This window comes from Ovis canadensis, chromosome 14 (genome assembly GCF_042477335.2).
Source record: "Ovis canadensis isolate MfBH-ARS-UI-01 breed Bighorn chromosome 14, ARS-UI_OviCan_v2, whole genome shotgun sequence".
NCBI classification, from domain to species: Eukaryota; Metazoa; Chordata; class Mammalia; order Artiodactyla; family Bovidae; genus Ovis; species Ovis canadensis.
Window position 1 is genome coordinate 67,548,024 of NC_091258.1, and position 25,929 is coordinate 67,573,952.

At 52.3% G+C, this 25,929-nt stretch overlaps 1 protein-coding gene across 1 annotated transcript; it reads right to left on the reverse strand.

Annotated features, from left to right (window-relative positions):
* Nucleotides 1-25,929, reverse strand: ZNF541 (zinc finger protein 541). The gene is made up of 16 exons (XM_069551089.1): nt 25,864-25,929; nt 15,659-16,066; nt 15,330-15,573; nt 11,739-13,554; nt 9,506-9,564; nt 9,099-9,258; nt 8,773-8,946; nt 7,718-8,042; nt 4,860-4,923; nt 4,111-4,253; nt 3,623-3,726; nt 3,402-3,477; nt 2,820-2,908; nt 1,187-1,327; nt 801-982; nt 1-683 (listed from the first exon to the last, which is right to left on the reverse strand). The coding sequence occupies exons 2-16, from the start codon at nt 15,963-15,965 to the stop codon at nt 515-517; spliced, it is 4,053 nt and encodes a 1,350-aa protein (XP_069407190.1). The 5' UTR covers nt 15,966-16,066; nt 25,864-25,929; the 3' UTR covers nt 1-514.

Sequence of the window (25,929 nt, forward strand, 5' to 3'; positions counted from 1 at the left end):
GCTGCTTAAGAACCCAATTTAATAAGACTTACAAGTCGACACGTACAAAAAAAGAAAAACCAAACCTAACAATGTACAAGTCACGTCAAGACTAGGGGCAGAATCTAGAATGCAGAGAGACCCTCCGCGAGGGGCCTTGGTGCGGTGGAGATCTGATGGTAATTCCCACTGATTCTCTACCTCTTGGCCTGCTGAATAAACGTAACCAAAGCCTGAAATGGAGGCTAAGACTGAAGAGTTACCCAGACCTAACCTGTTCCCTCCCCAAGCCTCACTGCTCCAGGAAGAGGCGAACTGACAGAAGGGGAGAGACTATGAACCTAAGAGAATGGAGCCTCCGATACAGCGGCAGGGCCTTCACGGTGTTCAGATGACCGTGTGTCCCCAGCTCGTGACCCAGTGCCCGCCATGTCTGCAAGCTGGGCTGGCTCCTGGCAACAGGGACGGGTTGGGGAGGCAGAGGGGCACCTTGGGGAGACTTGCTGCTTTGCCCCCGCTGCCACCCCGCCCTGAATCACCACTGCAGGGGCCCGATGTCAGCCCCCAGCTCCTCCTCCTCCTCCTCTTCCTCCTTCAGCTGGAAGGGCTTCACCGGCCACTTGACCCTGACGATGGGCTCCACGTGGTCCTGCAGCCGGTGCCGCTTCATGTGGGCATTTCGACTCTTGATCTTATCGAACACCCTGCAGAGGCACCAGAGAACATGGGGATCAGAGCAGGGGGAGGCGGGCGGGGGGACCCTGAGAGGATGGAGAGGGGCTGAGGGCAGGCGGTGCAGGCGCCTCCAGGGAGCCCAGTACCTCTCACACTCCCGGCAGGGAAAGGCGCCCTGGCCCTCCACGCTCCCGGGTGCCTCGGGGCTCCGCTTGGTGCCAGAGCTCGGGCTGGAGTTGAGGATGGACTCCCTCCTGTAACTCTTGGTCTTTATCTTTAGTTCGGGGGTTGGACGGTGGCTGGGTCTCTCCCGAGGACTGCAAGTGACCTGCAGGGGTGGGCAGAGATGACAAAAGGGTGCTGAGCCACCCCTTCACCCTGCTAAGGGACCAGCACGGACCCAGAGCCCATGGGAACATCGCCCATGGAAAGCCCCTCCTGCTGGGAGTACCCCCACCCCTGCCCAGCATGGATAGGCACCAGGCCTCCGGATCGGGCTGAACTCCAGACCCCCTTCCCCGAGACCCCCTACCTTGGCTTCCACCCTGTCTACTTCATCTGGCTCCCTCCTGACTCTCTTTTCTGGCCCTGGGGCTCGGCCACAGTCAAACTTGATCATTTTTTTCCAGATGTAGTAATACTCGACACACTGGGCTACGGTCTTTGTCTGGATCTGATCGGGGAAGACAGAAGGTGACTGTGGACAGCGCCTCAGGAGCAGTAGTGAGTGGGGCCTCGATGCCCTAGAGCCCCTCCCCCTCAGGGGGCCAGCTGCCACTTTTTGAAAGCCCTCCTGAACTCTCTCCTGCTATGGCCTGGCGGGCCCCTTTGCTAAAGGGGCAGAGAATCACAGACTCCTTCCAAGGGGTGAGGGGCTCAGAGAGGAAACCACCAGAGCCCCCACCAGCTAAGCTCTGCACACTCTGAGCAACACGGCTGGCCCAGGAACCCTTCCCTCCAGGGATATGCACACGGAGGTATGCATTCGCTGTGACACCATGTGGAGCCGTGTGTCTATGTATCAGGACTAATTAAAGCAGAGCACCCTCATGCAGTGGGTACCTCATGGCCTCTGCGACAGCTGGGGGGCCCTACAGTAAGTACTGAGGGAAGAGGCCCACAAGAGGACACACGATGGGACCTCCTTAGTGATCCAGTAGTTAAGAATCTGCCTGCCAATGCAGGGGATACAGGTTTGATCCCTGGTCTGGGAAGATTTCACATGCTGGGGAGCAGCTAAGCCCTCGCACCCTAGAGCCCTAGCTCTACAACGAGAGAAACCCCTCTGAGAAGCCCACAGACTGCACCTGGAGAAAGCCCCCACACAAGGAAGACCCCGTGCAGCCCGGAATGAAGGTTTTGAAAAAGAGAAGGGGACACGCAATGGAATACTCCTCAGCAAACTGATGAATTACTGGCACACACGACAGCGTGGATGAAGCGCAAAACTGTCATGCAGACTGGAAGGAGCCAAAGCAGAGCACATGCTGCGTGATTACTCCATTTCTATAAAGCTCTAGAAAATGCAAACTAACTCACAGTGGCAGGAAGCAGACAGGAGTTGATGACAGGAAGGAGAGGTTACAAAGGCGCAGGAGGGAGCTTTTGACCCCATGGACTGTAGCCCGCCAGGCTTCTCTGTCCATGGGATTTTTCAGGTGAGTATACTGGAGTGGCTGCCATTCCCTTCTCCACGGGATTTTCCCGACCCAGGAATCGAACCTGCATTTCCTGTGTCTCCTGCACTGGCAGACAGGTTCTTTACCTGCTGAGCCACCGGGGATAGGTACGTCAAAACATCGAATCTTACACTTCGATTATGTGCAGTTTTGTGGACCAGTTTTTTAAAAAAGCAAGATAATCAGCAGGATATCACATATACACTCTCATCATTTTTTGAGAAAGTGTACATATGTATGTAAACTGTACGGACAGTAAATGCCTGTCAGGTTACAGTCAGTGGACAGTGGGCTGGGGCCTGGAGGGCTCTGTTTTGAACACAGGCTTCTTCTCTGTACTGTTTGGGGCTGTTCTCAGCGATGGCTTTTTAAAGTTGTCAGTCGTTCACAGCAGGAGCGGAGAGTCACTCCCGACAGGCCCTGCGGCTCTAGCCCCTCGGCTCGGTGAGGGAACCTCCTCTATGCCAGCCTGCCGCGTGCACTTACCGTCTTGTGTATCAAGTTAAAGTCCTTCTTGTGGGCACAGAATGCCTTCTTAAAGAGCCTCTTCTCCATGGGGGTCCAGATGTCTGAACCTAGTAAGAAACAGCCGGGGCGCATTTCTTCCCCTGGGACCACAGTCACGGCCCCTCCTCCTTCAGGCTGCCGTGACCCGGTACCTATCAGATGCCAGGGTCTCTGCTAAGCCCCTTTCTTGCTTGGTCTCCTACAATCCTCATGAAACCTTAGCAGGTAGGGGCTACTACCATCCCCACTTGACAGATGCCACAACTGAGGCATCCACTGGTTAAGTGACTCGCCCAAGGGCAGACGGACTCCGGGGCTGAAGTGCCTGCCCCCAGCCCTCCCTGGCACCCCCTTCCCGGCCAGGCAGAGCCCAGGAGGAAATGAGTGGACAGCAGGTAGGAACCAGCTAGAGAACGGCGCCCATGGAGTCCCCCGGAGAGAGGACAGGCCCTCCTGGGAAGGCAGGTGAGACCCTGAGACAACGCCGCTCTGCCGTGGACACTGACTGGCCCTCGGGGGCTCAGCCAGGCCCCACCACGCCAGCAGTCGTGCTCCACTCACCTGTGTAGCGGTAGCTGGCGAGAGGGTGAGTTCGTGGCTTCTGGGGTCCTCTGAGTAAGAGGGTCTCCAGGGCAACCTGGAACAGGGGGCACGGGAGGTGGAGGCCCGCCTTCATCCCTTCATTCATTTGGAAACCCCGGGCAGCCTGCCCTAAAGCCACGCCCATCCCAGGGCCACGCCGAGCCAGCCCACCTGCGCACCGCCCCGCGCCTGCGCCTCACCTGGACATCGCCCTGGGCTTCGTGCAGGCAGTGCAGCGCCAGCTCCAGGTTAGTGCCCCCGCCGGGCATAACGCTGGAGCAGGCCACGTTGCAAAGCTCTGTTACTGTTTCCAGGAGGGGAGGGGGCGGAGACATAGAGGGTCAGGGCGAGCCAGGGAAGAGGCCTCCCTGAGGGCACCATTAGGGTGGGAGAGGCTCCTTGACATCCCCTCCCTCTAGTAAAGGCAGGCTGAGGGAAGGGAGGGACCTGGAGGAAGGGCTCAACTCTGCTCCTGGCACCTGCTCTGTGCAGCCTGCCGGCTACCAGGAGAGAGGGGACGTGGGCCAGGGACCGCAGGCGGGAGCAGTACTGTGCTGAAGGCCGCCTCTGTCCACCCTCCATCCCCCCACCCCCGCACACTGCTTCTTGGTCAGGGTGTGAACTGGGAGGAGAAATCTTTGGAGATAGAGGAGGGCCCTCGGGACCCTGGCCCCAAGGTCTCGGCCACCTCTGTCCTGCGTTTCCGGGTTGCTCATCACATCTCCCCATGGCTTCCAGACCAGAGAAGCAACATGCTCATCAATCCCAGCCAAAGAGCTGTCCTGGAGCTCTGGAATTTCAGCCTGAAACCGGCTTCCTATGTTGATGTGTCTGAAACGAGGACACGCCCACAGGTGTACAAAACTTACACACAAGACGTACGTACAGTGCGTGACCAAGGTGGGAAGTCAGGCAGAGACGCTCCGTGAGCCCTGCTCTCGGGCCACGGCCCTGCTCTGTGGATGCCCTCTGCCGTCTTTCAGACACACAGTGTCCATTACCCCGACAGACACACACAGGCGTTCCAGAAGCCTCCTGAGGGAGGCTCAATTCCTTCCTCCGATTTCATCGCCAGGTTTCCAGCCTCAGCCGTCTGGGGTCTAGGACAGGGGAGGTGTGTGCTGATACCTGGCCTGCTCCTACACCCAAGGCCCCCTTCATCTAGCCGCAGTCCACGGCCCTGCACACGCGTCTCACTGTGCCACTGGCAGTTCTACCCAGAACCCCGTGCTCTGGGCCTTCTGTCCTCAGGGAGCCGACTATGGTATGTCTGGACAGACAGAATGCTGCGGGGACAGCCGGAGAAGCCCAGCACTTCTCTCCTAGTCCTGGTTTCCCCGGGATGAAGGTGCTGACAGAGCCACACAGGAATGCGCAGAGGGTAAGAGCGTCCCCATTTTGGAAGGACCCTCAGGTTCTAAGTCTGTCCCAACTCACGGTTCAATGCTGATCCTGGTGTCGTCCTTTACCACACAGATGCCGAAAGAGCCATCCAGGGGATCTGGAAAACACGTAAAGAAGAGCCTCAAAAAGGCTGGCTACAACTGACCCGTGAGGCCCTTTCTGACTGCCTTTCTGGAGCAGCTAAAAGCAGGTTCTTTAAGATTTCATGGTATAGACGCACTACTGTATAAAAAATAGACAATCAACAAGGACCTACTGGACTTCCCTGGTGGCCCAGTGGTTAAGAATCCACCTTGCAATGCAGCAGACACGGGTTCAACCCCTGATCTGGGAAGATCCCACGTGCCACGTGTGCCACAGCTACTGAGCCAGCGTGTTGCAACTTCTGAAGTGCATGCGCCCCAGGGCCGCGCTCCGCAATGAGAGAAGCCACCGCAGTGAGAAGCCTGCACACCACCACGACAGAGCAGACCCCGCGCGCCTCTAGAGAAAGCCCGCACGCGGCAAGGAAGGCCCAGGGCAGCCCAACAAACAGAACAGAACCAGAGAAAGCCAAGGACCAACTGGACAGCACAGAGAACCATACTCAATGAGCTTCTCTATGGGAGAAGAATCTGAAAAAGAATAGATAAGTGGATAACCAAACCACTTTTGCTGAACACCTGAAACTAAAACAACATGGTAAATAATTATGCTCCAATATATCAATCACCTCAGATATGAAGATGACACCACCCTGATGGCAGAAAGTGAAGAGGAGCTCAAAAGCCTCTTGATGAAAGTGAAAGAGGAGAGTGAAAAAGTTGGCTTAAAGCTCAACATTCAGAAAACGAAGATCATGGCATCCGGTCCCATCACTTCATGGGAAATAGATGGGGAAACAGTGGAAACAGTGTCAGACTTTATTTTTTTAGGCACCAAAATCACTGCAGATGGTGATTGCAGCCATGAAATTAAAAGACACTTACTCCTTGGAAGGAAAGTTATGACCAACCTAGATGGCATATTCAAAAGCAGAGACATTATTTTGCCAACAAAGGTCCGTCTAGTCAAGGCTATGGTTTTTCCAGTAGTCATGTGTGGATGTGAGAGTTGGGCTATAAAGAACACTGAGTGCCAAAGAATTGATGCTTTTGAACTGTGGTGTTGGAGAAGACTCTTGAGAGTCCCTTGGACTGCAAGGAGATCCAACCAGTCCATTCTAAAGGAGATCAGCCCTGGGATTTCTTTGGAAGGAATGATGCTGAAGCTGAAACTCTAATACTTTGGCCACCTCATGCGAAGAGTTGACTCATTGGAAAAGACTCTGATGCTGGGAGGGATTGGGGGCAGGAGAAGAAGGGGACGACAGAGGATGAGATGGCTGGATGGCATCACTGCCTCGATGGACGTGAGTCTGAGTGAACTCCAGGAGTTGGTGATGGACAGGGAAGGCTGGCGTGCTGCAATTCATGGGGTGGCAAAGAGTCGGACATGACTGAGCGACTGAATTGAACTGAACTGAATATATACTCCAATTAAAAAAAACAATACTCCAATATAAAATAAAAAATTAGAAAAAAAAAAACTACACAGTATGGAATTATCTCAAAAAGCAGAACTACCATGTGGCCCAGCAATCCCACTTCTGGGTATTCATCCCAAAGAATTGCAGTCAAGATCTCAAAAAGACACCTGAACTCCCATGTCCACTCCAGCCCTATGCACAGTAGCCACAGACAACCACAGTGCCCGACGGGCACCTACACGCATGCAGGAAGCGGGTGTGTGCCTGCAATGGGCCACTGTTCAGCCTTCACGAAGGAAATTCTGCGGTACGCAACAGCACAAGAAACTCTCATATAGAGCTCGTGGAAGTGTCAAATGAGTTTGGGAAACAGTCTGGCGGTTCCTTAAACAGTTACCCTATGGACCAGCAACTCCACTCTGAGGCATACACCCAAGAGAAATCAGAACTTAGGTACAACAAAAACTGATGCCTAAGGGTTCTTAACCAGCGCTCTTTGCAAAAGCCAAGGGACAAAAACAGCCCAAATGCTCATCAACTGACGAGTGGATAAATAAAAGGTCACCTGTCCAAACAATGGAGTATCATTCATCCACAAAAAGAATGGAGCCCTGATGCATACTACAACAGGGGTGAACCCTGCAGACATTACTCCAAGTGAATAAACCAGACACAGACGGTCACGCGTCACACGACACCAATTCTACGAAACGTCTAGAGAAGGCAGACCCACAGAGAGAGAAAGTAGCCCGGTAGGTGAGCCGTGCCCAGGGCTGAGGAGCTGGGGGGCGGTGGGGCCTGTGTGTAACTGCTCATGGATATAGCCCATCTCCTGGGGAGATGAACGTGCTTAGGATCAGACTGTGTGATGGGTGCACAACCCGACGCGTATTCTCACAAACACTGTGCACTTTAAACGGGTGGCTCCTGTGATCTGGGAATTACATCTCAGTAAAGAGGCGGACATGACTGAGCAGCTTCCCTTTCACTTTTCACTTCCATGCCTTGGAGAAGGAAATGGCAACCCACTCCAGTGTTCTTGCCTGGAGAATCCCAGGGACTGGGGAGCCTGGTGGGCTTGCATCTATGGGGTCACACAGAGTTGGACACGACTGGTGACTTAGCAGCAGCAGCAAAGCTGTTTAAAAATTACTCAAAAGACCAGGCAGAAGAAGGGTGGCTAGGTTAAATGGCCTCTGTTTTCTTTCTGCCTACAAAATTATAAGCACCTAGAAGGCTGCTGGACCCAGATGGTCCTGGGATAGTTCTGAACAGCAACGGGACCACCAGACCGATGCGGCCATAGGCCTGGACCGCATGCTACCGGAGGGGTGGGTCTGGCCTGCCGCGACCGCTGGAGGGGGTGGGGATCAGCCTCACTCACTGAGCGCGGTGCTGATGAGCCTGTCCGGGCTGGCCTGAGCGGATGTGGAACAGAGCGTGTTGAAATAGAGCCCCGAGTCCTCCCGGATGGGGCTGAGCATGGGCGGCGGCGTGTAGGGTGAGCACTGGAACAGCCCCTTCAGGAGGCGGTCCACCAGGAACACGGGGGAGCGCAGGCGGCTCTGGTGACACCCCCCCGGGCCTGGCTGCCCGAACGTGGGGGGCGGAGGATGGACAAACAGCGCCTTGGGCTGGGGGCGCTTCTTCCGCTTTCGGTGCTGGCTGTTCTCCTTGCTGTTTCTCTCGTCCCCGCCCTTCTCCTGTCCCTGGACAAGAAGAGGCTTCAGAACCCCGAGGGGTCACCTGAGGCCACCTGCCCCAAGCTCAGTCCTCAAGAGCGCCAGGAGAGCGGGACAGGTAGTGACCACAGAGACGCATGCCCGGCCTGACCATGCCCCCAGCCCTCAGCAGAGGAGGCTGGGCAGGGCCACCACACCTGCGCCAGACCCCAGACCCTGAGCTGGGCAGTGTGCGAAGCTGGAGCCTTCTCATGCATCCACACCCCCAAGGAAAGGCCCTCCCTCAGACCATTTTGGAAACTCACTGATCGCGCAACTCAGTATGCTCTCTCACCTCCATGTAATCTGCCCCTCCACCCCTATCTTACTCCTTCTCGTCTTCCAGATCTCAGCTCTAACAACCCCTCCTCCAGGAAGTCCTCCCTGGCCTGCTCAAGCTGGTCTCTGGTGCCCTCTTGGAGCTCCCACAGCTCCCTCGGCTGCCCTCCCAGCCCAGCCCAGCCCAGCCCAGCCCACTCTGGGTGTCACTGTCTGGGGATGGGGGCTCTCCACTCCACTGGGCCGGGAGCCCCAGGAGACAGGCTGCTGTGGTTGCTGCAGTGTCCCCAGCGCAGGGTCAGACACAGAGACAGTCCAGCGGAGGGTGAGTGAATGAATGGATTTGAAACTAAGCTCTTCCAGAGTCAGGAGTTTGGGGCTTTTCCCACAGCTCCCACTGGCAGGTGGAAAGTGGCGGGATGGAGGTGGACTGATCAGCACCCACCTTGCTCCCTGGGGGACGGTTTGATGGGGCCACAGGCACCGACACAGGGACCCCCAAAGAGGCTGTGGTTGGGTTGTCCAGGCACTTTCTGGCTCCCAGGGGACTCTGCCCATCCCCTTCTGGCCTCAGCACCTGTCTTGAGGGCTTGCAAAACTCCATGCCAAACACCTGCACACAGAAAAGAGACAGCCCTTTAAGGGAAAGAGCAGGGTGGGAGCAAGGGCCCCTCCAAAGGAGCACCGCCCTGGCTCCCAGCCCCCAGCCAGGCCCCCACCTCCGCCCAACTCCGGCGAGCTGAAGGCAGCCTCACGCCCCTTCACCTGTGGATCCTGCTTCCCTCGAGGTGACGGCCACTGGTCGCTGTGAAAACACATGTGGCTGTTCAGCCCCTTCTCTGTATAGAACATCTGGCTGCAGTTCTTGCAAACGTACGTGCTCCTTGGCTCTGCCCAGTCTGTGGGGCCCCTGTTGTGCTGGTGACTGTGGGGAGATGTGTCAGGAGGCAGGAGAGGGAGAACGGGGCTCCATCCCCAAGCCCGGATACCCTGACAGCTCCAGGCGAACTGAAGGAATGGAAATGATGCCCCGATCCCCCACGGCCTGGTGCTCGCCCCTTCAGGAGGGCAGCACCCACAGCTCACCCCCTGGGCGGTAGGTCAAAGCCAGCAGGGGACTCCCGGGGGTGCTGAGCTCCCCAGGCCGGGCAGGGAGGGGCTCCAGCACTTACCAGCCAGCGGCCACGTTCTCCTCCTTCACCCGGTGGGGGAGCCGGTAGATATTTCCACCCTGGAGATGAAAGCGCGCCTGAGCCAGCAGCTCAGAAATGAGGTGCAGGAGTGAAAGCTGTGAGGCGCTTGGTGGAAACACAGGTGTGGTTCTTAGCGACACTGAAGCAGGCCGCAGTCTCTTGGTGACTCAAAACCAAAGACAGAACAAATCAGCAAAATGTAAACCTTCTTTAAAAAAAAACACTTAAACCTTCTGTGCTTCACAGGATAGCATCAAGAAGTGAAAAGTCACAGGCTTCAAGAACAAACTTATGGTTACCAAAGGGGAAAGGTGGGGAGAGGGCGTTTGGGAATAACAGAAACACACGACTATATACAAGACAGGTAACCAACAAGGACCTGCTGTACAGCACAGAGAACTCTACTCAGCATCCTGCAATAACCTACACGGGAAAGAATCTGAAAAGTAATGGATATATGTACATGTGTGACTGAATCACTTTGCTCTACACTTGAAACCAACACTGTGTTGTATATCAACCATAATATAAACTAAAAAAATTTTTTTAAGTGAAAAGACAGAACGGGAGAAAAAGAGTTGCAAATCATGTATCTGGTAAGGGTCTTGTATCTGTAATACATAAGGAATTCTCACAGCTCAAGAGTCATAACACAAACCAACTTAAAAATGGGCAAAGTAGACACTTAACCAAAGAGGATGTATCAATAGCCAATAAGCACATAAAAAGGTGCTCAAGACTGTTAGCCATCAGGGAAATGCAAATCACACCATCATCAGGTTATCGCTTCCCACCCACTACGTTGGCTGCATTAGAAGGAAACAGCTGGACAATAACAAGTGTTGGTGAGAAGCTGGGGGCCTCAGACTCTGAGTGGGAAGGTAAGACGGCTTTTGGAAAAGTCTGGCAGTTTCTGAAACAGAGAGGATTACCCTATAATCCAGCAATTCTGGTGTTACCTCCCAAGAGAAATGAAAACATGTCTAAACAATAACAAATGTTAACGGCAGCACTATCACAATGGCCAAGAAGTGAACACAACCCAGATGCCCATCAGCTGATAAACGGACAAACACCACATGGTGTATGCGTACAACGGACGAGCAATACAAAGGAAAAGCTCTGATCCACGCTACAATACGGATGGACTCTGAAAACATCGTACTAAGTGGAAGAAGCAAACGACACAAAAGGCCACACAGTGTATGATTCCAACCACAGGAAGTGTCCAAGACAGGCAAATCCATGGCAACAGAAGGTGGACTCCTGGTCGCCAGGGGCTGGGAGGGACGGAGAGACTGCAGCAGACAGCTAAGGGTATGGGGTGTCTTTCGGGGGTGAGCAAAGTATTTAGGCAAAGAGCAGTGAAATACAGGGTGCACAGCCTTGTAAACATGCTCAAAAGCCAATAGATGGCACATTTTTAAATGGTGAGTCAGGGACTTGCTAGTGGTCCAGAGGTTAACACTGCATACTTCCAATGCAGGGGGCATGGATGCAACCCCTGGTCGGGAGCTAACATCCCACATGCCTCGTGGCCAAAATAAAATAACCAAATATACAACTGAAAACTTAATCTCAAAAAATAAACAAAATGGTGAGACAGCATGTAAATATTAAAGCTGTCAAGAATAATAAAAAAAGAAGAGGATGAGATAGCTGTGGCCTGACAGGAAGGATGCTGGACCTCAGAACGCCGCCAGGAGGTGAGGCCGAGCCCTCTCCTCTGGGACCTCGTGGGCGCCACGCGGGAGGACCTGAGCGCTCCACGAGGGCGGACCGGCACACCGCCAGCAGCGGGGGGCCAAGTCAGACCCGTGACCCGTGACCCACGACCAGACAGGGCATTCCACACAGCAACATCAAGGGCTGAAGAGCTCTACCTTTACATCCTCTGAAGACGCGAAGGAGGCAAATCCAAAAGGAAGCGAGAGGGAGGGAGAAAGCAAACAGAAAACGGACAGTGAAGCAACGAAGCACCGAGCGTCTCTCCCAGCTCGAAAGCCCTGCTTCACGCGTGTCAGGTGGGGTCGGGTGGGGGATGACGGGAGGGGCCACCTCTTCTCGGAACCCTCCCTCCCCCTCTCTGCACAACTGCATCTGAGGAATCGCTGAGGTTAAACAAGGTGCCTGGACAAGCCAGAAATCCAGAAATGGGGAAGGACCAGACTCTGCCTCCGGTATGGTTAGGTCCGTGAGGTGGCCCTGGTACCTGGATCCTGTTGAATGTCGTCAGTTTGGACTTGGAGTCCCTGGCGGGGTCTGCTGGAGGCCCGGCCGACGAGAAGGAGGCCATGGCCACCTGGCTCGGGGAAGCCGCACAGCACATATCCATTTTCACCTTCTCCTTCCGGAAGCCTGAAAAGCGCTGCGCTCTGGAGTTGCCGGAGAAGAGCCTGTAGCCTCCACCCCGGGAGCAGGCCGGGCCCTTTTCGGCTTTCGTGGCCCCGGAGGCCATGCCATTCTCGGCCTGGGCCTGCTTCCCTGGGAGGTGGGTTCCGGATGGCTCGTCCCCTCCTAACTGGGTCTGACGCAGGCCCCCGGGAGAGAAGATATCATCCAGGTCCAAGGTCCCTTTTGAGGATCTCAACTGCTTGGCCAGAGATGAGATGTCTGGGTTCCCGGGAGGGTCCAGGGACGATGCTGTGAGGGCTGGTGGAGCGGCAGCCACTTTTGGCCCGCCCTTTGCATCCCGGCTTATGCTGCCAGGTGAGGCCTCCCTAGGGAAAGTGGATGTGGATTTTCTCCAGCGGGCTGGGGAGCCCTCTGGCTCAGGGTTCACGGGGCCAGCGTGGAGAGAGTCAACAGCGGGCGTCAGAGACGGGGGCTGCTGTGGCCACGGCCCCTGCAGCGGCTTCAGGGGGCCCTGCTTGCCATCGGGAGTGGGGAGCTGGGAGGAAGCGGAGGCCACCTGGGCATGGGAGAAGATCCGCTGGGACTTGGTGATCATCTGGAACACCTGCATCTGCTCGTGGCTCACCAGGGACTCCTGTGACTTCAGAAAGAGCTGCCGGAAAAGCGGCGTGGTGTCCGACGAGAGGCTGCTGGGCTTCGAGCCAGGGTCCTGCGAGCCCGGGTCCCCGGGCCACCGGAAGGAGTCGCAGTCAAACTTGCCCTTCTTGGGAGCCCAGCAGTCATCATCCCCGCTGGCACTGGCAAATCTGGGGTCCCCTGAGGCCTCCCCAGGAGCCTTCAGGAGCACGGGAGGGAAGGGCGGCACGTCCTCTGGGCCAGGCCCCAGGCCAGCCGAGGGCTCCCCGACTGGGGAGGCGCTGCTGAGCCCAGGGCCAGGCTCAGAGCCCTCCCGGGATGGCGGCTTATGGACGACAAACATACTGTTCCCTTTGCTCTTGGGGCAGCCTGACAGGTTCTGGAGCCACTGAAAACTGTGGCCTGATGGCTGGGAACCAGTGGTGGGGACTGTCTGGCCACAGAACAGAGGCAGGCAGGAGGGCAGAGGGGCGCCCTCGGGCCAGCCCTCCAGGGAGGACGAGAGCTGGAGTGGCTCGAGCTCAGCCGGGTCGGGGCTGCTGCTCTCCGCCGCCCTTGAGTGGATGGCCGTGAACACGTCAGCGGCGGGCTCCTTCCGTGGGGGCCTCGGCTCCTCGAGAACATCAGGGCCCAGGGTCCCTAGGGCACCAGCTGGGCCGCAGCAGGAGGACCCGGACGAGGACGGGCAGGAGCAGGCCACGTTCCTCCCCTCGCCGCTGTCCGCAGGCCCAGCCGGCCCCGGGGAAGGGATCTTGTGGTGGACGATGCTGTTCACGAGGCAGCGCAGAAGGTCTCGGTTGGGCAGGAGGGGACCAGGGGACCTCAGGCCGGATGGCGCGGGCTGGCCTGCCACCTCGTGCATGTGGGGCGAGTCCCCACAGGCCTCCTCCTCCGGGGGCACCTCCTTGAGGATGCACAGGCCGTGCTGGACCTCGTAGTGCCGGCGCAGCGAGCGGTAGTCGCAGTAGCTCTTGCTGCAGCCCTGCTCGATGCACACGAAGGGCTTGGTCTTCTGGTGGGTGAGCATGTGTCCGGTCCTGGAAGCACACGAGGACAGGGTCATGGGGGGTCTTGGTGCAGGTTGCCCGTCACAGGAACCCAAGCACGTCCCCAGGGGCCAGCAGGGCAGAAAATGGGCTCAGACCCCACGAGGAAAGACTCCCCCTGACTCAAAGTCATCTGGAACGGGGGCTCTTTCCCTCACCCTTAAGCAAACCCCTAATCAGAGAAAAAATCGTGGGAGCCAAGTCAGAGTTCCCCAAAGCAACACCAGTCTCCAGGGTTGCTCCCTGAGGACTTGGGCTCAGCTGGCAAGTGAGTTTTGAAAAATCACTGTTTACTTCTTGGATGTTCATAGTAGCAAAGTGAAAAGCCATAGAGTAGATAAAGCGAACCTGTTTAACTTTCCATGTCTCTCCAAGTTATTTGCCCACAGAATCACTTTTTTTCAAAGAGCCCCTTTTAGCATCCCTGAGAACTAGAGTTCGGAGAATGCACGCGAGGAAGTGTTAACTTGGGCGTGCTCCTTCTTTGAACAAAGGAATTTCTGCCTTCCCATAGGATGCCTCTAGAGAGCCACCTGTGACCCCCATTGCAAAACAGAAAGAAAAAAATTACAGATGCCCAGTCAGCAAAGACTCTCTAGAAAACAGCCAAATTTGCCTATAATTTCTGCAAATATGAATGAATACAAATGTCTTATGTCACACTTGTATCTACATTAATTTATTATAGAAATCAGCAAATGGGTAAATCAACCTCTGGGTTCCCAGCAGCCCTACTCTGGATGGTTCTAATAAATGTGGCACAATAAATAAAAAAATTCTCCCAAAGGTGGACCCTTAGCTTTCATCTGACGGAAGCAGCAGAGAAGGGGTCAAGAGGCCCACTTCCTAGCCCTAACTGTTACCTTCCTGTGACATGAGCAAATTGCTTCCCATCCCTGGCGGGGCGCAGGGGGTTAGGCAGTGAGGACAGAATGAAAGTGGGATTCACTGATACTCTGTGCAGGCTGTGCTCCTCAGCCACTCAGTCGCGTCCGACCATTTGTGACCCCATGGACTGCAGCCCGCCAGGCTCCTCTGTCCATAGGCTCTTCCCAGCAAGAATGCTGGAGTGGGTAGCCATTCCCTCCTCCAGGGGATCTTCCTGACCCAGGGACTGAACCTATGTCTCTTGCATTGGCAGGTGGATTCTTTACCACTGTCTCTCCTGGTAAGCCTGGGCGTGCTACCAAAGGTGACGGATCATCCTTCTCACTTACAAGTCTTTCTGTTTCAAAGTCTGTCTTTCCTTCCTCAGTAGCAAGAAAACCTTATCATTTCAAAGGTATGAAGAACAAAGGTAATTCTGCTCTTACACTGGGCTTGCTTTTTAAAATCAAGAATTTTTTTTTAAAAAAGGGGGAGAGTGAACATTCCAAGCATTTCATAGCCTCTCACAGCCTCTTATCCCGATGCATATCCCTCACAGAGCACAGATCTGTTCTCTTCAGGCACCTGCTCCAAATCTTTCTGCACAGAGTTAGCCCAATTCCCTCCAGGACAAAACTGCCCCTGGGGTGTGTCTTTAAACCACAAGGGTCCTGTCTGCCAAGCGCAGCAGCACTCTCCTCTCTGGAGTGGATTTGGGGGCTGGGGCCGTGTGGGTCTGGCCCCAGGAACCCTGGCAGCTCAAGACCAGTCTGCGTCTGAGCACAGGCTGCACACCCCTGGGGGCCTCGACAGGGCGGGGTGTGGGCTGACAGGAGGGGCGCTGAGGCCCAGGCGCGCCCCCAGCCCCCAGCAGACGCCCCGGCCCGGCCCCCACGCACAGGTGGTCCTGCCGCTTGAAGGCCTTGCTGCAGATCTTGCACACGTGCTTCCTCTCCTGGCTGTGCGTCAGGTAGTGCTTGCTCAGGGAGCTGGCGCTGCTGAACACCTTCCCGCAGAGGCTGCAGTCCAGGAGCGTGTTCTGCGGGGAGCTGTGCTGCCGCTTGCCTTTCCGCGCGCTCCCCGACGTGGCCCGGCCTCCTTCCTCCGCCTCTTTGGGCACCTTGAGGGCGCCCAGCCCCAGGTCTAGATGGAGGGAGAAGGCACCGGCTCTAGACCTCCAGGGACCTCCACAGCCCACCAGGCCCGGGCCCCGGGGGCACGACCTCACCTTGTAAGGAAGTCTGAGACTCGGGATCTACATACTCCTCCAGCAGCTTCGTGGAGTCACTGTCCTTCCCTGAGTACAGGGACAGGGTGTCCAGGTTGTCCTCCAGCGGCTCGCTGGACGCATCGGGTGCCGGGAAGCTGGGGTCCAGCTCCAGACCTCTCAGGCCACCGTAGAGCAGGTCCCGTGTGCCAGGCCCCAGGTCCCGGTTGACAGCGTCGCTGCAGGTGAGCGCCTGGTTCTCAGGATACGAAGAGAGGTGCCTCTCGGAGGGAAGGGCACCCTCGTCCTCCAGGCTGTACTGGTCCATGGCTCTCCACCACCAGGGCTCAGCCAAGAGCTACTCTCCAGACAAGCAGGGCTGTGTGCAGAGTCAGGGAGGAGACAGCAGGCCTTGATGGTATCTAATTCCTGAGAACGAACGAGGAAGAATCACAGTTACGAGGAGCCAACGTGCATGGTGGACAGAGTGTGGACTTGGAATTCACACAGATGCGTACTGGAGTCTGTTCTCTGCCACTCAGCAGCCATGTGACCTTGGGCAGTCACTCAAGCACCATGAGCCCTAGCCGCCTCATCTCTAAATTCAGCATAAGCATATCTCCATCATGAGACCGTTGTAAGGAATAAATTAAAAAGGTTTTGGCGACATGGTGGACTGAACTGATCTCTTTCTCCAACCATTAACTCATGAGATACAAGACAATTTTTAGTAGGGAGCCAGGCTCAAGAGACAGGTAAGACCCCAGGTGCCAGCAACAATGAAGAAACCCAAAGCCACGAGTGGGTCCAAGGTCCACGAGTGGGTCAGTCTCCTATATGGGGCCTGGAGCTATCCTCCAATATGACGTCCACCAGTGAGTGACAGGTGGTGATGAAGCACTTGAAAATGTGGCCGCAAACTGAGACCTGTGGTGAGTGTAATTTACATACTGGATTTGGAAGACTCAGTACCAAAAATAACTCATTTTCATATTGATTACACATTGAGATGAAAGCATTTTGGATCTACTGGCTTAAATATGATATTAAAACTAATTTCACCTACCTATTTTTATTTCCTAACATGGTTATGAGATTGCTTTGAATTACATTATCTGGCTCATATTATATTTCTATTAGAGAGCACTGTCCTGGAGGCTGTAACAGACAGATGGAAGGGGAAACAGGTCCTTGAGTTCACAGGGAAGAGCTGAGGCCCTGGAAGAGTCAAGCCACTCGCGGGAAAAATAAATAAATTAAAAGAAAAAAACCCGACGCACAAGTCTAGAGAGGCATTCCAAGAACTAGTTAACAACAGGATGAGAGACAACAAAACCCAGTAGAGAAAAGAAAAAGACACAAGGGGCAGGGGTGCTTTTAAAAAGGAAGAAATGAAACTTCTAGAAATGCAAGGTTCTAACTCAGAACTCGCTCAGAGAAGAGTGGAAACGGAGAAGGCGTCTGTCAACAACGCTCAAGGCAAGGAACCAGACACTGCAGCCGGGGGCACAGGATATTCAACCGAGACTGACCGCAGACACTACTGAGACCGGGAGGAAAGGAGAGTAAGATGCTTTGGGGGAAAAGGGCTTCGAAAGACTCCTGCACTGGCGTGTGTGCTAAGTTACCGCAGTCACGTCTGACTCTTTGTGACCCCATGGACTGTAGCCCACCAGGCTCCTCTGTCCATGGGATTCTCCAGGCAAGAACACCGGAGAGGGTTGCCATGCTCTTCTCCAGGGGATCCTCCCGAGCCCGGGATCGAGCCCATGGCTCCTGCGGCTCCTGTGCTGCAGGCGGACTCTACCGCTGAGCCACAGGAAAGCCCTTCTGCACCGGCAGTTTCTTAGAAAGCTAAACATACAACATGGTCTCACCATACGATCCAGCCATCCCACTCCTAGATACCCATTCCAATGGGCCAAAAACTTAGAGCATCTTTATTCATGACTGCCCCAAACAGGAAGTAACCAAGGTGTCTCTCAACAGGGGAGTGGATACACTGTGGTTAGTCATATAATGGGATGTCATCCACCAATAACAAGCCAGGAGCGAGTAAGCTACAAAAAGCCATGGAAGAAAGCAGCTTAAATGCGTATCGCTAAGTGAAGGAAGCCAGTCTGAAAAGACAGTACATTCTATGATTCCAACAACATGATATTCTGGAAAAGGCAAAACTATAAAGAGACGTTACAATGATCTGTGGTGGCCAGGGTTCGGGGGCAGAAGAGAGGGAAGAAGAGATGAGGCAGGGGAGGGATTTTCAGAGTGAAAATGACAGTGAAGTTGCTCAGTCAAGTCTGACTCTTTGGGACCCGTGGGCTGTAGCCCACCAGGCTCCTCCGTCCATGGGATTCTCCAGGCAAGAACACTGGAGTGGGGTGCCATTTCCTTCTCCGGGGGACTGTAACAGGAGATACACGACATCACATGTCAGTCAGAACCTACAGAGCCACACAACACAAGGAGTGGGCAAACCGGGCACCTCTGCTGATTTAAGAAAACAAAACAAAACCATTCACACATTCCACGTTCCAGGGAATCTCGAAGGCTGCATGCCCAGGGCGGGCCAGCGCTCAGCAAAGGCCTGAGAAGGCTCTAGCTGTCACTGCCGGCTGACCCGGGTTCTGTGCAAGCAGGAAGTTAACGTGGGGAGCAGAGTTGTGAACTGCCTGCGGAACGTCAAAGGCCCGTCTCAACTCTCACCCAGAGCCCAGCTGCAAAGGCTACGAGCTGCCTGAGGTGGGGTTTGTTTGGTTGTATTCCCTTTGGACAACTGAAGGGAATCTCTGTCAAATCTCTCAACTAACAGAAGAGAGACTTCACTGACCACACACAAGCAAAAGTACAGTCCTTATAAAAATAGCCCAGAAAAGCCATGAAACAATTATAACACACAGTGGGCATCAGCAAAGCCTGGAATGGGGGGATCTGATTACCAGAGTCACCACATACATTATAATGATCAAAATGTCCAGTTTTCAACAAAAAAATTAGGACACATGCCAACAAAGCATGGAGAAGGGCATCTATTGCCTATAAATGGCATCAAATAATATGCAGCCTTTTCTTCCTGGCTTCTTTCACTAAGCAGAGCATTTTTTAATTTGATCCCCCCTGGGGCATGAATCATCACTTTATTCCCATTTATGGATGAACACTATTCCACTGTCTGGATTTTCTCCATCCGTTCATCTGTGGGTGGGTATTTGGGTTTTTCTGAGCTATCAAGAGTAATTCTGTCCATAGTGAGACATTTAATAAACACTTGATGACTCACTGATGACAAATGGACCGGATCCTAGAAAAGCTGGAGTTTGGGTCTAGTTTCCTAGGCCGTGTCTGTTTTTAAACTTTTCATGATGCAATGTAACAGAACGGTTGCACCCTCAGCGTCTGAGTGTCACACTACGTGTCCACCTGTGTGTCTGTGTAAGTAGCCTACTGAGGGCCCTCGAATTAAGGCTCAGTGCAGGTCAGAAATCCTGCACCAGAACTCAGGGGCCCAAGCGAGTCTCAGAATTCAGAATCTGGGGTGGGGGAGGTTAGAAAGGTAAAGCAATGCATACGCCACAGGGTGAGCAACCCCCGGGGGCCCCGGGGAGCACCTGGTGACCACGTCACTCTTTCCTCATCGATGCCTTGACCATCGGGCTTCCCTTGTAGCTCAGTTGGTAAAGAAACTGCCTGCAATGCAGGAGACCCGGGTTCAATCCCTGGGTCGGGAAGATCCCCTGGAGAAGGAAATGACAACGCACTCCAGTATTCTTGCCTGGAGAATCCCAGGGACAGAGGAGCCTGGCGGGCTACAGTCCAGGGGGTCGCAAGAGTCAGATCTGACTTAGTGACTAAACTACCACCCCTACTCCCTGACCACTCAGAGTAAATGAAATAAAGACAGCGAAGAGCAACGTGTGAGCTCAGGTACGGCCACCAAATGAGGCTGCAGCCACCTCAGCGTTCTCAGAGCTTTTGGGGATTCTAAATTGCAGACAAGAGAATGTGGATTACAGAGGTTTATATTCCAGGACAAAGGGGATTTCTCTGCCAGTTCCAAAGTTGCTTCTGCAGGGCTGCTATAAAGTATTCTCAGCACAACAAGGAGGAAAAAAAACCATTGCTTTCACCTCCCATTAATAAAAAATGAGCAAATAATACAAAACATAAACCAGTATTTCAAAGAAACAGAAAGCAATATCTTACAAAGTCAAATCGTAAGTGTTTTCTCCTTGTTAGACATCACACTAAGTGTTCTACGTTTACGAATTCACTCTCCACAACATCCCGGAGGTTGGTTCTATTATTACTCCCCCGACTCCTTTTTTTTCCACCTCCATTTAACAGAGGGGAAAAGGGACTCTGAGCAAGTAACTCATTTGTCAAAAGTCACACACCTAACTGGGAGTTGAACCAGATCTTAAACCCAGATGTTTGGACTTTAGAGCTTGTGTTCTTACCTGCTACACAATACTGATTTCCTGTAAGCTAAACTCTAGATGGCACTGCACCAATTATACTAGAAAACACGAAAGGCGCTGGGTGTGGGCGGGGCGGGAGACAGGCTGCATCTGACTTCCCCAGTGCCCAGTCACCTGCCTTCTAACATACTGGTACACTCCATGCAACAAACTGGTCTAGCTGCAACCTTGGGCAGGCATGCCAGAAGTCCAAAGGCCATGCTTTGATATCTATATCCTTTTCCAGAGAGTGAAGCAAACCCCCACTCAACCAATATTGAACTTGCTCTTGTTCTGTCAACAGATAATTCAATTCAACAAGTTTTAGCACCTGCTAGGCAGAGAGCTCCCTCCTAGGCCCTGTAGGGCAGTGTGTCTTGTCCCTTGGAGACATTCCCAAATGTCCAACTACTCTTTCCAAGAGTTCTGATATTTTGTGCTTTCGTTTTGAGAACAACCTAAAAGAAGAGTATCTTTATACATGGATTACTGGATTACTACTTTATCACCTAGGGTGTGTGTAAGAGTGTGCTCAGTCATGTCCAACTCTTTGCAACCCCATGGACTGAAGCCTGCCAGGCTCCTCTGTCCATGGGATTTTCCAGGCAAGAATACTGGAGTGGGTTGCCATTTCTTCCTCCAGGGGATCTTCCCAACCCAGGGATGGAACCTGCATCTCCTGCACTGACAGATGGCTTCTTTATCACTGTGCCACTGCGGAAGCCCCTCATCACCTGTACTACTACCATTTGGTTTCAATGCCCCAGGGTAGGTTTATAATTGCACCAACACCAGCAATGCCCAATGGGACAACTTTAATTGCTGCAGGCTAATGAGAAGAGGACAGAGGTGGATTTGGCTCATGATAACGCTTGTGGGCTCCACTAAAGCCAATAGACATCATGGTACAAGTGGAGGTTTTGCTGCTGTTGAAACTGAGAAAAGGGATAGGGGATCTGAGACACCACAGGGTGTGCTAAACCCCAAAGGGCCCAGTGTGGTAGTCTGCAAAAGTCTTTGTCTCAAGGAAGCAGTTAAGTTTTGGCAAAATAGCATCCCTCTCATTAAATTAACATTTGTAATACGAGTTACCCTAGTTTGGTTGCTTTGTTTGTATTTAATTTGCAAGCTGACTTTGGCTCTACAGGGGCATTAAGAGCTGCAAGCGTCAGGAACTTGTACACTTTATCATCACTTAAGCTTTGCTCATTAGTTAAAAAAAAAAAACAACAACAATTTAAAACAACACTGGGGATCCAAGGCAATTTTAAGTTTTGCCTTTTAAAAAGACCCATCATTCCACGACTGGTGGGGGTAAAAAGACAAAGGGAGTCTCCTGTGAAATACGACCACCTCTGGGGAAAGTAACCCACTATCAGACTGCAGACAGCAGCCATAAACCCACAGCTAACTAGGTAAATAAAATCCACAGCAGCTCTGTTTGGCAGGGAGGCAGGGAACAATCTGAATATCTACTTGTCTACAAAGATGTTTTATTTAGTCCACAGTCAATTTCATTATTTTCCAATTAGTTATCAGGTTGAAAAATCTGTCGGCGTTCTTTCAGACAGAGTGGAAATGAAACGTGAAATGTGCTGGTGCTCAGTCCTGTCTGACTCCGCGACCCCGTGGACTGTAGCCTGACCAGGCTCCTCTGTGCATGGGATTCTCCAGGCAAGAATACTGGAGTGGGGTGCCATTGCCTTCTCCAGGGGATCTTCCTGACCCAGGGATCGAACCTGTGTCACTTGCGTCTCCTGCATTGACAGGCGGGTTCTTTACCTCTGCGTCACCTAGGTTTCTCTTTGGGGCAGATAATCATGGTCTGAAAGAACTGTCTGCGCTGGTAGCGACGTTCTAAATCTGCACTGTCCAGTGACAAGCCCTGGGTACATGTAGCTCACAAGCAGCTAGAAATGTAGCTGGTGCAACTGACAGATTTACCTAATTTTAATTAAGTTAGCTGCAAGTGACTGGAGAAGGCGATGGCACCCCACTCCAGTACTCTTGCCTGGAAAATCCCATGGACAGAGGAGCCTGGTGGGCTGCAGTCCATGGGGTCACGAAGAGTTGGACACGACTGAGCGACTTCCCTTTCACTTTTCACTTTCATGCATTGGAGAAGGAAATGGCAACCCACTCCAGTGTTCTTGCCTAGAGAATCCCAGGGACGGGGGAACCTGGTGGGCTGCCGTCTAGGGGGTCACACAGAGTCGGACACAACTGAAGCGACTTAGCAGCAGCAGCAGCAAGTGGCTAGTGGCTGTCACATGGGACACTGCATTAAGAGAATGTTTCCAACTTCTACCTAAAAACCTGGGGGAAAAAACCTGATGCTCTGTCAACGCTGAGTCTACAAAGCAACAACTGGCTGGAGCTGCGTTTCTTTATCTATTTATTTTCTATTTTTTTTCGCTGTGCCGTGCAGCATATGAGATTTTAGTTTCCCCGACCAGGGGTCGAACCCACGCCCCCTGCAGGGGGAGTGTGGTCTTAACCACTGCACCACCAGGGAAGTCCTCACAGCTGCCTTTAGACACAGTACACTCACCAGTCTGCCAGTCCCCTCCACTCCCTGGTCGCTCACAGCCTCCCACCCCACTCATTTACCTGCCTGCCAGGCTCCTCTAAAGAGGGCCTGGCAAGACATCTGCATTTTAAAAAATATTTATGTTTGGCTGTGCTGAGTATTAGTTGCAGCAGGCAGGATCTTTTGAACTCCTAGTTACGGCATGTGGAATCTAGTTCCCTGACCAGGGGCTGAACCTGGGCCCCCTGCACTGGGAACACAGAGTCTTAGCCACTGGACCACCAGGCAGCGGACCAGTCAGGTGTCCCAAGACACTTGAGTTTATAATGGTTGACTTGTGCAGTTTCCCTTGACCACTTTCTCTCCACTCGGCTTTACCAAATGAAACCCTTCAAAATCAGACTGAAACGGCCCCTCCACTTTGAAGAATACTCCCAACATAAGTCAGTCAGAGATTACTTCTCCCTCATCAGAACTCTGATAAGCAATTGTCTGACAATCCAGTTAACATTTAACTCAAAAGACCTTAGAGTTTAATTCTCTCTCAGTTTCTCCAGCATGACTTCCAACTCTGCCTCATGTATCAATACTTCTCACAGCATCTTGCCGGGCACAGAACGCTGATCAAAGGAGCTCTCAGCATCCCTTTCCTTGATGAGTGACAGGATTCCATTGTGCCACCTCTTGCCTCCTTTGAAAAGTCCTAACCTGCTAGTGTGTCGGCTTTCCCTCTCTCCCCCTGCCCCACCCAAGCGGCACTTCCTCTTTCTCTCTGCGTCAGGGTCACCAGGGAGAGAGTGAGCATGTCTGGGTAACATCAGGTTGTTGGGAGCTGGAAGACAGGAGAAACTTCCAGCTTTTACCCTACCTATACCAATTCTTTTTTATTTTTCCACACCAAACACTGCTGTAAACTCTAGGCCTATTCTATTCGACCTACACAGTGTTTTTAAAAATTAGATTAGCAACATTTTTTTTGATGTTTCATCTGGAATATCTCAACTAGATATGTGAATTTCTGGCTTCTCTTAAAGATGGTTAGATTTGATATTCCCTGCTAGTTAACAATAGGATAGAGTGAGGGACAAGAGGCTTCCCAGGTGACTGAGTGGTAAAGAATCCACCTGCCCATGCAGGAGACACAAGAGACATGGGTTAGATCCCTGGGTCAGGAAGATCCCCTGGACTAGGAAATGGCAACCCACTCCACTATTCTTGCCTGGAGAATCCCATGCACAGAGGAGCCTGGCGGGCTACAGTCCATGGGGTGGCAAGAGCTGGACACGACTGAATGACTCTGCGTGCACACACGAGGGGCAATGGCCATCTCTGGACTGGGTGATGGCCTCCAGTTCCCGTGGTCCTCACTTATCTTCCTGCCTGGCCCCCATAATCATCTGCGTTATAATAATAATAACAGTAGCACACATTTACTGAAGATTTATCATGTTCCAGGCTCTACTGCAATCACGTATATATCACTTAATTCCCACAGTGACCCTAGAGGCATAAACTATATTATTAGCCCTATTTTATGGATGAGGTAAATAAAAGTGCGGAGAAGTTAAGTAACTTGTACCAAATCAAAGTTAGGATTCAACCCCGGGATGTCTGACTCCAAAGCCCTTCAAAGCCCACTTCACCATTCCACTGTGCTGTGATTCCACACTCAATGCTGGGACTCCTGCCCTATATTTTGCACTTACATTCTTAAGGTGAACAATCAAGGAAAAATCTTCCTCTAGCCATGTAACCAATATAATTTTAACTATAAAGTTAACTCATTTTCACTGATCACTTGTTGGAAAAGAGAAAGACACTGAGGAATCAGAAGGCTATGACTGCACTTGCCAGAGTGAATTCTCACACAGAATTAACTAAATGAAGAAAAGAGATGTCAAAGTTTCTCACTCCACAAGCTGATCCTAGCAGAAAATGCAGATAATCATTAAAATCTAGAACATTTTCACAGTGAGGACAATGAGAGGACCCCTGGGGTCCTCAAGCGTCTTTCAGGGAGTCTGTGAGGTCAAAACTATTTTCATAATAATATTTACATGTTATCTGCTTTTCTTACACTCAGTGAAACTTTAGAGGATTTATCTCAAGAGGCTGCATGCAGAAGCAGATATAAGACACCAGATGACTCTAAAAATGGAAAACAATGCCACTTTTCTCACTAAATGTTGTTTTTTGAAATAAAAGTGCCAATTAGGTTAACATATACTGGGTTTACTATTGCTATTTTTAAATGAATTCATATTTTAAAAATTTATTAAACTCCTAATACAGCAAATATCAGCAGATATAAATTCTTCAGCCACCTGCCGCAAAGAGCCGACTCATTGGAAAAGACTGTGATGCTGGAAAAATTGAAGGCAAAGAAAGGGGTGGCAGAGATGAGATGGTTGGATGGCATCAATGACTCAATGGACATGCATTTGAGCAAACTCCGGGAGATAGTGTAGGACACAAAAGCCCGGTGTGCTGCAGTCCATAGGGTCAAAAAACGCTGGACACAATTTAGCAATAAACCAACCACAGTGCACATGTACAAAAACACCCTGGGTGGGGTCTTCAATAATTTTTAAGTCTAAAGGGCTCTGAAGACAAAAAATTTTGAGAACTGCTGCTCTGAAGGGAAAAAGTCCAGCATATATGCATGACCCAAACAGATATATATCTGTGTATCTAACCTAAACCCCAAATTCCAAACTGGTGGCCAGCAAACACGTTTCGCAAGGGCCCCACACTGAATTTAAAAACTTGTTAAATTGGTTCTCAACATTTATCGATCAAAAGATTTCACATAAAGACAGCGTTATGGTTTCTTCTCAAAAACAAAAACTTCTGGCAACACTGTTGTGACATTTCTACTTGGCCATTTCCACCGGCTGGCATCACTAGACGGGGAACACAATCTTTATTTCACCACACTCTGGACCTTTACCTGCCCATCCCTGGTAGGCATCTACATTGCTGAGCTAAAGAAGAAAAAGATTCCTTTGCAGTAAATAATGAAACCTACATCAATCTAATAAATGTCTGCAATCCTCCAGATCAGTCAAAATGTACAGTAAGTGATCCCTTTCCTTATCTGATCTCCTAAAGCAGCAACTTCCTTAATGATTTCACCAGTGATACAGAGACCCTTGGACCGATCAGAAACCCTTCTGAGAAAAAGGAGTCCATCTGAAAACGGAGACATTCTCCAACAAGTGCAAAGGAACGAAACTCACCTGGAGAAGAAGGAGTGAGTGAATCAATCCCCAGGGAACAGGGGGCCCAGTTTAGGCCCCACAGAG

Coding starts and splice junctions, on each gene's coding strand:
- ZNF541 (XM_069551089.1), bottom strand. CDS start 15,965: ATGGACCAGTACAGCCTGGAGGACGAGGGTGCCCTTCCCTCCGAGAGG. Junction 9,259..9,505: donor GAGAACGTGGCCGCTGGCTG/GTAAGTGCTGGA, acceptor ATCTCCCCACAG/TCACCAGCACAACAGGGGCC. Junction 8,947..9,098: donor GAGGGAAGCAGGATCCACAG/GTGAAGGGGCGT, acceptor TTCTGTGTGCAG/GTGTTTGGCATGGAGTTTTG.